The sequence below is a fragment of the Eublepharis macularius genome, chromosome 11, assembly GCF_028583425.1.
Source record: "Eublepharis macularius isolate TG4126 chromosome 11, MPM_Emac_v1.0, whole genome shotgun sequence".
In the NCBI taxonomy this organism is placed as follows: Eukaryota; Metazoa; Chordata; class Lepidosauria; order Squamata; family Eublepharidae; genus Eublepharis; species Eublepharis macularius.
Window position 1 is genome coordinate 55,271,115 of NC_072800.1, and position 16,049 is coordinate 55,287,163.

General features: G+C 39.8%; 1 protein-coding gene across 7 annotated transcripts in view; it reads left to right on the top strand.

Annotated features, from left to right (window-relative positions):
* DGKB (diacylglycerol kinase beta) overlaps nucleotides 1–16,049 on the top strand; it is a 327,502-nt gene that overhangs the window by 68,370 nt on the left and 243,083 nt on the right. For all 7 annotated transcript variants that reach the window (XM_054991403.1, XM_054991404.1, XM_054991407.1 and 4 more), the window contains 2 exons: nucleotides 9,453–9,526; nucleotides 12,983–13,057. In XM_054991403.1, coding sequence (XP_054847378.1) covers nucleotides 9,453–9,526; nucleotides 12,983–13,057 — 149 coding nt within the window. The remainder of the gene's footprint in view (nucleotides 1–9,452; nucleotides 9,527–12,982; nucleotides 13,058–16,049) is intronic.

The window sequence follows — 16,049 nt, forward strand, 5'->3', positions numbered from 1 at the left end:
CTTACGTTTTTTCCCATTGTCATAGAATCAGTTTGAATTTAGCTCAACAAAGGTCCTCAGGTAAAAGTGTTTTGACCATGAATTGCATGTTTCAGTTTGTGCCCCTATAGGCAACAATTGCCCCGCCCAATTGGAATGAAAAGGCAGACACAAGTATTGGGAATTAAAGGGCCACTTTATTAAAATTATCACAACATATCTGTCAACATGGCAAGGGCCTAACTAGTGGTACAGGTCAGGCCCCGGGGTCACTCCTGGACCTCTCCCTGATCTGTCCGGGTGAGCCACCCGCTGCCCCGGATGTGAGCCATCCACCGTATGGTTGGGACCCAGCCGGCCAGGTGAAGTGGTTCACCCCCGTAAAGCTACCCCACCTGTCCATAAAGCTGCAGGGGTGGGGGACTGGCTTGTCCAGGGGTTCCCCACCAGGGCATCTGTCATCGCAACTGGGCCATAAAGCAGCCAGCCACTCCTGACAGACCCCAATTCCCTACCAATGGGGATATGCCAAGGGTGGTCACTGGTCTGCTCATTTCCCCCAACTTCTATCCTGCCACCGCTAAGGCCAAGCCTCTGCTTAGGCCTTCGTGCCCCACAGGTGGCATAAAGTCAACTGCGCCCTTGCTGCATATCCTCCAAAATGTTGTTCATACCATCCCCTCAGTAGAGGTCAGCAAATTTGGCCCTGCTTTGCAGATGGAAGGTCCCTAGCCCCTACTCCCAATACCGTAAGGAGAGCTCGTGGCCTTCGCCTAGGATCCAAGCCTTGGTCCCCAAAACAACAAATTCCAACTTCCTGCAACCACAGGCAGGGAAGTCTTGCGTACCTAGGCACACAGGCCGTGGGCCCAAGACAAAACAACAAATTTCATCTTCCTGCAACCACAGGCAGGGAAGTCTTGCACACCCAGGCACATGGGCTGTGAGCCCAAAACAAACCAGATTCTTAACTTGCAACAAAGGTAAAGCCTCAACAAAAGCTCATTAATCTCTATGAATGACTCGATAAGACCACAGGTCATACATCCATGGGTCCTCGCCAGTCCACCAACTACTACATCTAAGGAGAAAACACAAACCAGTAACTGCCTTCCAAACAAGTGAACAACTTAGCGTTAACCGGCCCACTCAATCTTGCGGTGAAGGCACTTTGTCCACCTACTTCTGAGCAGACCCAGATCCATCTGCTCGGCGCTTTTTGCCCGGTCCCTGCCGCTTACATGCTGTAAAGGCATGAGGGTCTGAACAAATTTGACATGCATGGCGGAACTTACATGTCTCCCCGGAGCAAACCCCCTGTGAGGCAAAGTCCAAGCAGAGCATACATGGCTGGGCAAGTGGCTCGCTCGGTGGGCAAGTGCCAGATTCCATGGATGTACGGTGCACCAAGTGGCCGCTATCAGGGCAGTTGTCTATATTGGGCCGGGTTGAGGACATCACCTGCAGCCAAAGCTGCTGATGAACTTGATCTTAGGGCAGAGCATGGTCTAAGGGTGGCTCGCATCTGAAATTCTTTATCATATTGCAGCCAAGCTGCACCAGCAAAGTCTGAATACCTCCTGTATATGATATCCATGTACTGGAACAGGGGAGCTGGAGGAACTGGAGCGGCCCAGACTTTCTTGCTGGAGATGTGCTAACATCTGGAGATTTTTCCTTACCCAGAAGGAAGACCCTCAGCTGTGTGGTAGAGTCTATACCATAAGCAACAAAGTTTTTGAGGAGGAAAAGCATAGTTGCCTGAGCGTTTGTTGCTGCCACTCATCAGTTAGTTTAGATTTGCTTTTTTTGCGTATTTCATGTTTTGTCAGTGAGTGTGTGTATCACAGTAGTGAGGGCCATCTCTGTCTCTTTATAACTTTTCCTTTGTTGTTGTTATAGTTATTGGTTATATTTGCAGTGGATATTCCCTTCGCTCCCAGCGACCATTATTTGTTTCTTATTGTTGGTTATTTATTGTGTATCGTGATTTAATTCTGTATAAGCTGCTTCAGAAACCACTGGCTGGGAGTCATTATGTAGGGTGTAAATGGTTCAATAAACAACTTTTCTAGTGTTCACTTATAGTGAGGCACCTGGAAGGGATTTTGTTCTACATGTCTCCTGTTAGATGTGGAGAAGACAGTTTGAACGTTAGCATTAAAGAAGAGTTTTTTTTGTTATAGGATATAAACATTTCACAATGAAAGAGAGTTGGCAAATTCTCCAGTTCCCCTTTTCTAGGAATACCATCTGCAAAGGATTTTCATGCCTGATTTCAAAATTGGTAGAACATTTGTTTTTAAAAGCCCGATTGTGGAATAGGTGTTAAGTCAAATCATTTGCTGGCAGTTTTACAGAGCTCTGTTGGCATTCTTCAGAAATTTTGATAAGCGACTTCATTCCAGCTGTGTTCTTAGATTTTGAACATTTTAACAAAAACCCAACTCATCAGATGCTGTTTTGTTTTTAATGCAAGCATATATCCCTAGTTGTGTGGGTTATTCTTGTACTGCCCAGGATGAATATAGAAGAGCTGTTCTGTTGTTTGGTAGAATCAGATAGGATGCAGAGATGAACTCCTAAAAATATCCATAAAACAATCTTTCCTCCCTTAAAAACTATAGTGGTTGCTAATATGAGATGAAAATAAATATCTAAATTGTATCAGCTACTGCCAGTTTTAACAGCTAGTACCCAACCCATGGAAATGACTATGAGAGCAGAGTTCACCTTAGAAAGGTCCTTTATAATTGTTTTTCATTCCAGTAGCTGAATCTTGGGGGAAAATTTAATATGAATTAAATAAATCTTCAGTGACATATGGTTTGTTTACTCATATCGCAGGATAGTGACTGAGGATTTTGAGCAGTGTGCTTTATGTATTAGAAGCTTATAGTTCACACCTGTATTGAAGTAAGTTATGATAGCCTTTCAAAAAACAAACCTGAATCTGAATTTCATTTGGAATTCTTGCAATGTCTGCATTGTTTGGGAATCATTTTTTTTAACAAGTTGAATGTGATCTACCACCCCTGTCCCTTAAATACAGAAATAAAGAATGGATAATTAGTCTATTTTTATTGTTGAAGAACATTTGATAATACGTGTTAAAAAGGGAAAAGTTTTGAAATACTTATCTGTGAAGTTTTCTGTGAATCTCCCTATCAAACAAAAACATTGTCATGTAGGACTATGCAGGCAACTTAGAAGCAGAGGAGATTGCTACTTAGGTACAACTATTATTAATCATAGTTAAGCACATTCATCTTATTTCTTTCTAGCTTAAGCAGCATAATGATCAGGATTATTATTTCTAATTAGAGGAAGTAATATATCATGTATAACCTTAGGATGAGCCTCATTAATTAACCTGAATCCGTAGGGACATTCAAGAGGCAGTCCATCTTTGTCAGAATAAGAACCATTGGTTTATGCTGCATTTACAGGGACAAACACCCCTGGAATTGTACTAAATAAGTAAAATTGATTAAAAATCTGGATAAGCATTAGAGATGTGACAGTCTTTGATAAGGGCTGTAATATTACACTATCTATGCAGAAATGTGTGTACCTCAGTCCATAGATATTTTTTCCTCTCCCTTCCCACCCAACAGATGATTGGCAGCTGGGGAGAACAGGGTCCTGGACTATGCTTCCCTTTCTCAATAACATGCAAGTGAAGAGACTACATATATGTGGCTTATAACCATAATAGTTTAAAAGAAATTACCAATGGTAAATCTTCAAGTCTAAGAATCTGCCATTGGATCTCCTGTCAGGAGAATACCACATCGGTTTCCACACGTCCTTAAAAGAGCACCCCACTCACCAAACGCTGGTGGCTTTTTTGCAGGATTTCTGACTTCTCCATTTGCAAAATGGATGCGGGCAGTTTTTCCTGTTTCGTGGTGCTGCAAAAACTGCCTACATCTGTTTTGCAAATGGAGACTTCAGAAATCTTGCCAAAAAAAAGGCACCAGTGTTCGGATAGGAGGGCGCTCTTTTTAGGATGTGTTTTTAGGATGTGTGAAAGTGGCCCATAAGAGAAAAAAGTGACTTATCTAGATTGAAACCAATATGTAATTTTAGAAGGCTCTCTGTCCATTTTTCATTGCCTCATCCTGGAACAGCTCATCAAAGAGACTCACTGCCATCCTGGGTAGAGTTACTCCCTTCTAAGCTCATGGACTTCAGTGGATTTAGAATGTGTATTGTTGTAAGTCACCAACAGATATAATTAAATTATTGTTTGCCCTGAGCTGAAGTGACTCCCAAAGCTGAGTTGATAATACCGAAATGACCATTCATGCCTTCGCCCACATCCTTGCCTCATCCTTCTGAGCACATCCAGGGAACAACCTGGCATCAGAAGGGTTAATGTATAAATTGGGGTCTATTCTACGTATACTGGGGTTCCCATGAATGGTGTTGGTTCTTGCTGTGACATGAAGGTGCAGAGAGTAGGGTGATGGGAGAAAGAGGGAGGAGAGAACAACTAGCAGCGAGCATCCTCCCTCTTGCTCCAACTGCAATTGTGGGCAATTAAAGACACTTTGTATGTATCTGAGTACCAATTGGGAAATTTGAATTAACTTGGGACAGAATTTGAAGCTGGGGTGCTTGAGTGTGTGGTAGAAAAACAAGGGGTGAGTGGTTGATCATGGGAGTTCAAAGGAAACAGAGATCTGGATACCTGGGGATCAGGGTCAAAGTCAAATTTATTATTACAACGCCATGCTAGAATAACATATATCTAGACAATAGTAAAACAGGCAATAGTAAAATAGATTAAAAGTTACAACAAGGTATAAATAGTTAAAAATACAGGGTATCTACATAGGTGCAAACATATTAAAGTACCCAGGTGGGACTTGCAAACAGGCCTCATCTATTAGCCAAATTGAGGGCATTTAACTGATCTTTTCAGGTGATGTAGCAAGCAGCACAGAATTTGGTAACATTAATGGTGATAAACTTGGATTTGTCAGATAGCAGATAATTGATACAGTTAGATGGTGACTAGCCTGGCAATGCCTTAGTTAGCAGTAAGATGTATGTGGCTTGTGGAACCCGGTACCAAGGGCATCTAAAAAACATATGCTCCATGGTTTCGACCTCTCCTACGTCCCATTGACAAAATCTCTGCGCTAGAGGGATCCCCTTATACCGACCTTGTAGCACTGCAGGGGGGGAGTGCTGAGCACCTAGCTAATGTAAAAACTCTCATGAGCTTATGATCATCAATCTGGGTAAGATAGCCAAGGGGAGCCAGGCAAAATCTCATTTGCTCAGGAGCTACAAAGGTCGGGTATCTCGCCAGGTCAGCCTGTCTCTCTGTATCAAATACTCTTTGTTTCAGTGCAGCCTTAGCCTGATCCCGATTCATGGCCAAAATAGCTTGAGGGGAGAAACCTAGAAGCTGTAATTTATCATGGACAGCTCTCAGCCATTTGGATTGGAACCTGTCCTGTAAAATCAGGTGGGTCATCCCATGAGAATTGAAGTTAATGCTGAGCCAATATCTGAGTGAGGCAAGAATAATTTTGACTTTAATCATTATTGACTCTGTTTCCAAGGCATTTGGGATCCCTCTTGGGACTCAGAGGGCAGTTCTTAAAAATTTGGACAGGACCCTCTCCAATGGAGAGAAACTCGAAGAGGGGGCCCCAGAAAGGTGCCATAGAGCATTAGAGATACTACTTTCGCCTAGAACAGTTTGTGAGCTGCTGGGGCAAAAAGAATTTAAGTATCGCGTTTGCAGCTCTTTCTCCTTATGCTGTCACTGACTTAATGTGGGCATTTCTTGCCTCAGAGACTTATAGGACCATGCCCAAATACCTAAAGCTGGTTACCTGCTCAAGAGCATGTCCATTAACGATCCAAGATCTGTTTTTCTGATATTTCCCCAAAGCCATGACCTTGGTCTTAAGATAGTTTATTTCTAGGTGGTTCTTATTGCAAAATTCTGCAAACTTTGTGAGAGCTATCCTAAGGCCTATTGGGGTTCTGGCTAACAAAACTGCATCGTCTGCGTAAATGAGAATAGAAATGCGTCATTGCTGGATTTTACGGGGGAGTAAGTCAGGCAAACCAAGAATTGTTGAAGACTAATTTGGCCCACAACTATGATCATGAAATGGAAGCAAAGGCCACCTTCAGGTCCACAAAGGCCGCAAAGAGTGAAACAGGGCCATTAACGGCATATATTTCTATGAGATGTTGTATTGTGATACAGTGGTACAAGGTTGATGTGTGTTCTCTAAATCCAGCCTGTTCTAATGCAATCACATTTTCTTGTGTTAGCCAAAGGATAAACTTGTCAAAGAGATGCCTAGCATACAGCTTGCTACATAGATTTAATAGGCTAATGGGGCAATAGTTTGCTGGGTTCTCTCTCCTCCTTTTTAAAAAAATAGGCACCAATATGGCCGTTCCCCATTCAGGGGGGATACATCCTGAGGAATTAATAAAAGTAAATAGAGCTGCTAAAAAGGGGCCGACCAATCAATATTTTCTTGAAGTAATTTGGGTGGGATCCCATCAGAACCGGGTGCTTTGCCTTTTTTAAGTTGGGCAATATGTGATTTGATTTCCTCGGGAGAAACTGGAGGCCACAGGGGTAGGCCCTCAAAATGGCCTGGGGCAACTGGTGTGTGTGGAGAAGTATCCTTATATAGATGAGAGAAAAAGGACTTCCAATTGCTAGGAGAAATCGGTGGGTCTGAGTGGGGAGTGAGAGATTGCTATCAGAAATTAGCGCCAAAACAAAGTTGAATTTTTCTGCTTGGTGACTAAAATCAGATCTGTCCACAGCTGTTTGGTATAGTTCTCTTTTGTGTGTACAGTTAGCTACTTGTAGGCCCTTTTTTGGGCCCTCAGCTCCTGAGAGATTTGCGATCTTTGGTTGTTTGTTACTTTTTTGAAAAAACGATAGAGAGTTAAGAAGGCTTTTTTTGCTGCTTGGCACTCACTGTCAAACCATGGCTTGGATTTTGGGTAAACATTTCGAGGCTGGTTTTTAACACAGAATAAGAGGGTTTTCAATTCCTGAGTTAGGTTTATAAGGGGCTCATTTCCTGTGCTGGGATCCTGACATATTGATTTAAATGCTTGTGGGTCTCTTGCAGTGATTAAGTCCCTGAGCCTAGACTGTGGCTGCGAGGACCGCCTCACCCTACTTATAACTGGAGATGGCCAACTAACCGGCTCGGATGTCAGGAGCTTGGTTTGGCAGGATATGCAGGGTTAGACCCAAAGGAGTAAGGGGAAGTGATCACTGTCAAAATAAGGAAGAAGTTTGAACCTTTTTACAGCAGGTAGTAGTGAGGCATAGGCTAGCATGTAAACGATGGTGGAGGCCTTCTGGTCTTGCATAAAGATAAATTCTGCAGGGTGGTCTTCCAGAAAGGTGCCATTTAAGGTGTAGAGGCTCATTTTGAGAGCCAGCTTGGCCAGACAGTACCCCGCAAAATTTGAGGATAAATCCTTAAAAAGCCTGGGAAGGGGGGAATTCTTAAGTGGATCATCTGGGGCGGGGGATCAGGATCATCAGATTTCTTCTATGTGGACCTTCAATGGTAGAGCAACAATATGACATTCAAGCATTGTGTTTCATATGTGGTTCTGTGCCACTTCTAAGGAAGGAACTAATACCTTCGTAGCTTTGATATACAAACTAGATCCAAGAATGCAAATATAATATGCATGTAAATTGCAAAGAACTGTGATCTTTATTTTTATTTTATAAATTTTGTTTAAGTGTGGTTGCAAAACCATCACTGATAAACGTTTCCAACATTTAGTATAATATTTTCAGTACACAACAACTGGTTTTACTAATACATACATCTGATACTACCTACAAAATTAAAGCTTTTGCACTCCAATAAGGGATTGACAATCTAGATAGTTTAATACAATGGTAGGGTTTTCCGAAGCAAATTAATAAATTAAAGTAATCTTTAGGTGCTATAATTTCATTTACTGTATCATTCTGTGTCAAAACCTCCAGGACTGGAAGCCATTGTTCTAAGAAGACATGTAGGTTTTATGGTTTTGATTGCACTATCTGGACTGTGAGTTTTTCCATAATGAAATAGTCCCACACCCATGTAAGCCAATTCGAGATTAATTGAGGGTGAATATTTTTCCACATGGCAGATATTGCTGATTTTGCTGCTGATAGCAAAATTGCAGTCAAATTTTTGCTTAGGGTTGGAACAGAATCATCTTGCCACATATTTAGACTTCTGGTCTCTTTGGAACAGAATAGCTGAGTATGAGTTTAATATATTGAACAACATTAGACTAGAATAACTGTAGTTGCATTCCCATCAACTGGTCTATTGAGGTTTTTGCATAGGAACACATTGCATTTGATGTGACTTTAAAGTGATTTGACCAAGAATTGAAACAGCAGGTATTGGCAGAGGCCAGCAGAATCTCTTTGTTCTCAAACCTGGGCTCTTTTCCATGCAATCTCCAAGCAGTGTTTCCAGAGATCTGAATTCCTCCGTGGCCCTGTAGGATTTATTGTATTTGTAGACCCAGGGCTTCTTGTAACCATTGGGGAGTGGCACTGGCACCATGTACTGGGTACCTGTGACATCAAACAATGTGGCTGCTGCTGGGAACTTCCCTGTGGCAAAATGCTTTCTCCAGGTAGATGTTCTGAACTCATATTACTTAAAAATGCCACTGTCTTATCACAGTGACCTGAAGCCCTGTTTGGTACAGATATCCCATAAAGTTCATGACATCTCCTATGGCTCCCCATTACTTCCAAAGCCAAGTTTCTCTTGGAAATGAGAGGGGGCATATTCACACCAGTTTAAAAATCAAGAATTTGCTGGCTGTATAAAAAGCATGTTAAACTGTAAAACTGAAGTACAAAAACAATGAAGGTTTTTGCATTTTCTGAGATTGACTGACTCCTCTACTCAAGGAGTCCTCCATTTGATACCTGTCTGTGGTTGACTGCTTTACTCTCCTCGCAGGCTGTAAGCCTTAGTATAGACTTGAAGTTGAAGCATCACTAAAAATGGGCATCCTCCAATCTTAAAATACGATGAGACGAGCATTGTTGAAAATGTATTCCTTTAATACCTTTGGCAGGGCGGACTAGAAATCGAAACAAATAAAGAAAAATAAATTTTCTTGAATACATTTACTTCTTTTGAGAAGTTGTTCGTTAACACCAGTTTGTGCAATCCCTGTTTTAGTTCCCTGTATTTCTTACATTGAGTAATGTTGTAAAGTCCAAGTAATTTGTGTGCAGCTGATGGGAATTGTCACCACAGTTCTGTGACATCATGTCAGTATCACATGAATTGTAAATCTTACTTGTCTTTTATTGAAGTACTTTACATTTAATATACTGAATGTCCCACAGAAAACAAAAACTCATAGTTCCTTTCTCTATATTTAACAACTAACAGGATTAATGTGTTTTTGTGATGTTTTCAATTTAGATTACTCCTGTTCCAAATACTCATCCACTTCTAGTTTTCGTCAACCCTAAGAGTGGCGGAAAACAAGGAGAAAGGTAAGTGTTGCATTGCTGTTCGTTCTTTTTTAAACTGGCTGATTTGTTGAAGTTTTGTGTCATTTTTTGGCTGATTCCTTTTATTAATTCTTAAGAAATACGTAAGTGTGTATTTCACTTTTGAATTGCACTTAGTAAGAGTTATGTGCCATAGTAGACCTATTACTAATGATGGAAATGAACTAGAATTATAATCAATATATAATCAATATGTAAATTATAGCTTCTTTGACTATCTGTCTGGGAAAAAAGCCTCTGTTCACAGGAAGAAGAGGTCCTAGCATTTGATTGGAGGTTGCATCATATAGTGACCATGCTGAAGAGAATCTAGTGTGAATCTGGTCAGGGTATGGAAGATGGCCTAGGGAACACCACCTTGTGTTCCATGATGGAAAAAAGATGGAAGATAAATGGATTACATACGTAAGCAAATAAAAGACTTACAGAACAATCCTAAAAAGAGTTACTCCAGTCTAAGCCCATTAAAATCAATGGACTTAAACTGGAGTCATTTTTCTTAGAACTGCTTTGTAAGAGGCCCATTATTGCCCCTCTCTCACAAATTATCAAGTTAAACAAGAAAACTAGATGGTTATAAAATGAGTTTGTTGTCTTTGAAAGCAAGAGATTAACAGATATTGGGAATGAATGTTGCTGGTAGAAAAACTGGAAATCCTAAATAGGTTTCTTTGAAACCCAAAGTTATAAGCAAGCTGCAGAAATACCAAAAGCTACTTGGATTGAACGAATCTTTTTTTAAAATTTCCTTAAAATTTTATAATCAGAGAATACGGCACTATCAAAAGAAGCTATATCATCAATACATTTTTTATATCCCTGCCTTTGTGTAGTAATACAGTTCAGTTAACATTGTTCAGAGTACATCTCAGGCTGCTTCCACATGGTTGTTCTGCTCTGTCTTGGCTCCCATACAAGAACAGTCTTTTTTGGAACATCCACACAATGTCATTGTCCTCTTTTTGTCATTTCTCCTACTTTACTGTAATTATGCAGAAAAGTTCAGATTCAAAGAATATGGAACACCCTGTGGCTGGGAAGGTATGGATTTTCAAACTGGCCACACATAGTGATGGCAGTTTACAGCTGTCATTTCCCAAGACTAACATTATCTAGGTTTACCAGGTCCCGATACAGTCGGGCGGGAAGTGAAGCACAGGAGCACAGCCACAGCCAGTGTAATGATGTCATTTTGGGAAATCATTTCGCCAAGTGCAGGAGCACACTCGCAGCTGGTGTGATGATGTCATTTTGGGAAGTCATGTCACCATGCCAGGAGCATGCCTAGTGTGTTCTTTCCCACGTTGCCTGCTGGTGGCAAGTGATAGCTGAGGGGGTTGCCACCTCTTGCCAGTTGCTACAATTGGTGGGCAAAGGGGCAACCCCCCAAGAGATTTCGCATCATTGGCAGGCAACTGGAAACTCTAACATTATCAGAGGTCATTTTGCTGGGTTTTTTAAAAAAATGAAGGTTCTGTATTTCTACAGTGTTATAATGCTAAATTGCCACAGCATTATGATGCTTTAGCAACTGCTGAATTTATAAAAAGTTGTCCAGTGGCATGGGGATGGATGAAATGGTAGCTGTTAGAGGATGACAAGGACAGTGAGATGGAACATCCCATGTGAATGTTCCATTGCCACTGCATTTGCAGCAGCAAAGAGTATAAAACAGTCCCCTTAGTTTCCTCAAATTGTGTAATCAGCAATAATTATTATAATTAGGCTCTGTTTCACTAAAATATGCTTCCAAGATTGTAGGTTCATCAGAATGAACCTTTCTCGCTAGTTGTCCTGCTGACTTTCTAAATGTACCAGTAGGGTTTTTTAAAGGCAATACCTTTTAATAAAGAAAAGAAGGCCAGCCTCAGTCATCAAACTAATGACCTTTTTCACTTCAAAAAGGATAGATAATACATAATGGCTGGTAAGTTTTGGAAAACATCCGTGCTTTAAAACTCTAAGCACATCCACCTGTCAGATGTCTGGTTTAGTAATCATCATACTAGTAGTTCATCCATCCACAAGACAAAGTCAGTCACCCTCCATTGACTTTTTGTCTTTGGATCACCTCCAGACTAGGAAAAATATGTGTGTGTTTCTTAAGGATTTGATTGGCATCAATAAACATTTGATAAATGATCAGACTGTTCCAATATGGCAAATTTACAGATGGGTGCAGTTTAAGTAAGATGTGCAATGTAGTTCTAAGCAGAGTTCCTTCTCTAACGGTTCTAAGCCAGTTGACTTCAATACATTTAAAAGGGTGGGACTCTAAATAGGATGGCACTGTTGCATATTTTTCTGTTTCCAAGCATAGTAAGATGTGGATCTATTATTAAAAGGAAAAAAAATGTGTTGCTTTAACTCAGAGGTGGGTGATGGAGAGAATCTTTTAACATCATCTTCACCTATAAGTAACATATAGTAAGTAATACCAAATGCACTGGTAAAATGACTTACCCCAGGAAAACAGAAGACTTGGAGAAAATATATTTCTTGACTATACCATTTCAGATCATGTATGAGAGCTTCCATGATGGAATGCTTCTTCACAAAAAAAAGATGCACCACACATAGAAGATGAGACAGAAGGCAAGGTTAGGGCAATTTCTCATGACATCTCATTTTTTATGTGCAGGGAATTTTTTTTTTTTTGCTGTGTAGAAGAACATTCAGTTGTCAGCTCTCTCACCTTTAGTTTGAAGTGGAACACTTCAAACAGTGGCTCATCTCTTCATCTGCTGTTTGTGGAAAGGAGGCCTATGTTGTGTGAAAATATGAAAGGGTAGAAACCAGCCATGTCAGTAGAACCTGCCTGTTGGCAATCCTAGAGTCATTCACCAGAGGCTGACAATGGTAGATGTAAAATAGGAAGGCATAAATCATTTTTACTCACTCAAGGCTAACTCAAGGTGATGGATGGCAGCAATATTTGCTTATTTCTCTCTTTGTCCCATTCACATATCAAGGGGCAATGGGTGTAATTTTCACAACAAAAAGTAAGTGCAGGTCAATCCCCTTTCCCTTCCAAGCTTAACTTGCTGTGCTCTATCACATCAGTCACGGTTTTTTCTCCAGTGTGCTTAATTCTCCTGTGTTGTGAGAACAGTGCTTTAAGCAATGCAGTGTGGAGAGCTCAAGTCAGAAGAAGGGCCATCTCCCTTCTCTTATATATATTTTGTTATTAAAAAAAATTAGACCTCCCAACCTCTGCTTTATATGTGAATGAGACAGCAAACATATCTGGAAACTATGGCTTCCATTCTGTTCACAATGATAACTGTGTGACTTTAGCAATTTTAATTTGTTTAGTTCCACAATGTTCATTTAAGTTTCGATTAGGCAAAAGCATAATTGACTGACTAATAAAACTTTTTAAATATTCCTGACTGACTAATAAAACCTTTTAAATATTCCTTGTTTCAACTCTTGCAGAATTTATAGAAAATTTCAGTATCTTTTGAATCCTCGTCAGGTTTACAGCCTTGCTGGAAGTGGACCAATGCCAGGGTAAGTTTAAGGCTAAACGTCGCCATCATGAATTTATCAAATAAAATATAGCATAAGTAGGGCAAATCGAAGGTTACACATAGGAAGTATATGATTTTAGTGCATCAGCAACATAAATTTGAGTTAATGTTGCAGAAAGGAGAATTGTGTGTTATGAAGATATATAACACACACAACTCATATGTTAGCCATTTGCTGCTCTGCATAACTTGCTGGTATATCACATTTTTCATGTATGCCATTTTCTTGTTTCTTCCATACTCATACTGTTCTTCTTTCTTATCCCTTGCTATGCTTTGCTGCCAATTCTGGTAGCCTGTTGTCTTTTAACTGCCATCCCAGCTGGGTAAGATGGGTTGTGTGGGAAGTGGGAGGATTGGTTATTTCAACCAACTCTAGTTATTTAATAGTTTCAGCTTTTTAATTTAATTTTAATTTAAAAATCTGATTTGCATTGTATATTCTAAATACTTTTAATATCCTCAACAATTAAGAAGCCAGAATGGTAAATGGTGTAACAACTGTACTCCCCATTAAAGAATGCAGATTTGAAAAAAAAAAACCGTACTCCCCATCTGTCCAGTTTCTGAATTGTACATTCCTTACTTAGGAGAAGCAAGGAGAGATTTGACTGTTTGGCCATCTCTAAAAGGGAGAAGACTCCAGAAAACTCCTTGATGCTTTTCTGATGATACTGTTTTCTGTGGTACAGATACCACACACCAGGAACAAAAGACTTGGTTTCTTAGTTTAAACCAGTATCAGAAATACAGCTTGTCATGTCACTTAATAATTCTTTCGTTTTTCTGCTCCCAGATTTCTCTGACCCCATACTTCCTTCCTTCCTTGTATAATCCCTTTCTAATCAAAGGGCATGGACATTACTTTCCTTGGCTTTACCTATAATTTTCATAGCCCTTTTCTCTTGGCTTCTTCTTATCTCCTTCATTTGCTCATTCATGTGTTTCTTTAGACACCCTATTGTGTCTGTTTTTCTCCTTACCCCACCTGTTGGCTCCTTGGCTTCCTAGGCCCTTGTGACTTCCAAAATTGCAATTTTATGTGGGTGGTCCTAAAATCGGGGTGGGGGGAAGTAGTGGAACTGCTTAAGTTGTTTAGTAGTCCTCTTTGGAGGACCAGATTTGCAACTCAGGAGTGTTCTTTGACCCAGGTTTCCTGCTGAATTCTCAGGTGGGGGCAATGACCAGGAATATGTTCTATCAGCCAATTTGTAGCTTGCACGCCTTCCTGGATAAGCCTTGCTTGCTATAGTTCAGGCATTGGAAGCCTTTCAACTGGATTACTGCATTGTGTTCTATTGTGGGTTGTCACAGTTTAGAAATGCAGTTTAGAATTTTTTTTAGTCTGAAATGCAGTGACCAATTTAGTTCATACCTTTAAATTTCATATGACATGGAGGGTTATCTACTCTGATGAAATTCCTTGAGCACTATGGTCTTATTGTTATGAGTTCCTGTGGAGATAAATAATCTGTAAAAGATAACAAAGCATTTTTAGATTCTTCAGCATCTGTAAAATATCACTATCCTTTTGAACTCCAAGTGCTTGGCTGGTTTAGTAATGTGTTTAAACAGGTTTCTGAACAACAAAAGTGCTATCTTTAATATGATGGGAGATTAATTAATGTATGTTTTAATTGTCCTTGTGGGTGAAGAAAAGTTACCAGTTCAGTTATTGTTATGAGTTTTTAGTGTCAGTGTTTTAAATTCTTTTCCGCCATGAGTATTCTTATGAATTGAAAAGTAGATTATACGTTTTCAAATATTAATCACTAAAAAAGACATTTTAAATGTCTAGATTAGAACTTTATTCTATGAAACAGCTGCTAAACATTTCAGTTACACTCATCAAAATTTGTTTGTTTATAATTACATAATAATTTAAATATAACAATAATATATGGAGTTTATTTATTATTATTTATTTTATTTAAAACATTTCCATGTTGCCTTTCCACCCAAATAGAGTTCTCAAGGCGGTGTACATCAAGGCATTTGAACATTAAAACTGCATTCTAAATGTATTGTAAAATATTTAACAATACAGTAAAAACATATAGATATATACAATCAGGGAGGAATGCCAATAGAAGTTTACTTTAGGGTACCTCAAACAAAACAAAAAGTCTTCGTTTTCTGGCAGAAGACAATGACAGAGGGAGACAGGAAAATCTTCCTGTTGAGGGAGTTCCAAAGTTTCCTCACCATGACCCAGAAGGCTCTTTCTCAGGTTGCCACCCGCCTAGCTTCTTTTTTATATATATTTTATTTTAAGAAACAAAGTTATAGAATAGAGGGAATACAGAAAGGAAAAGAGAGAATTATATAGCATGATTATATAAATCTAAAGTAATTATATATAACAGAACATATAAAACAGGGAATGTTTCTCCCCCAACATCCACTTTATTAATTTTTTAAAGACACGATCTATGAGATACAATGATATTTACTTATAGTGGGTAAATTTATATGCAACATTTTAAGTTTCAAATTTCATAACTAATCTGTTTTATAGCTGCATTATTTGTTCCATCATTAATACATATTCAATATTACACACTTTCTCCACTTCTACATACTCACTATAACTTTTAACAAATCAATAATATAGCGAAATACAACAATCAAATCTATTATGTATCTTGTAGGTAGAACAAGACTGGAGTGATCCACTCCAGTGAGCATCCTTGCTGCAGCATTCTGTACCAGCTGCATTTTCCAGACAGTCTTGAAAGGCTGCCCCATGCACATTCCATTGCAGTAATCTAATCTAGATGATACAAGGGCATGCATCACAGATCTTTTCCACCCAGGTAGCTGCAGCTGACCCACCAGCCAGAGCTGGCGGAAGGCACCCCTGGCCAGCCATTTCTCCAACAGGAGGCCCTGGTCCAGTGGCACTCCCAAGCTACAAACCTGTTCATTTAGGGGGAATGCAAGTCTTGGGTCAAGTCTACCCCCCCCCCCCC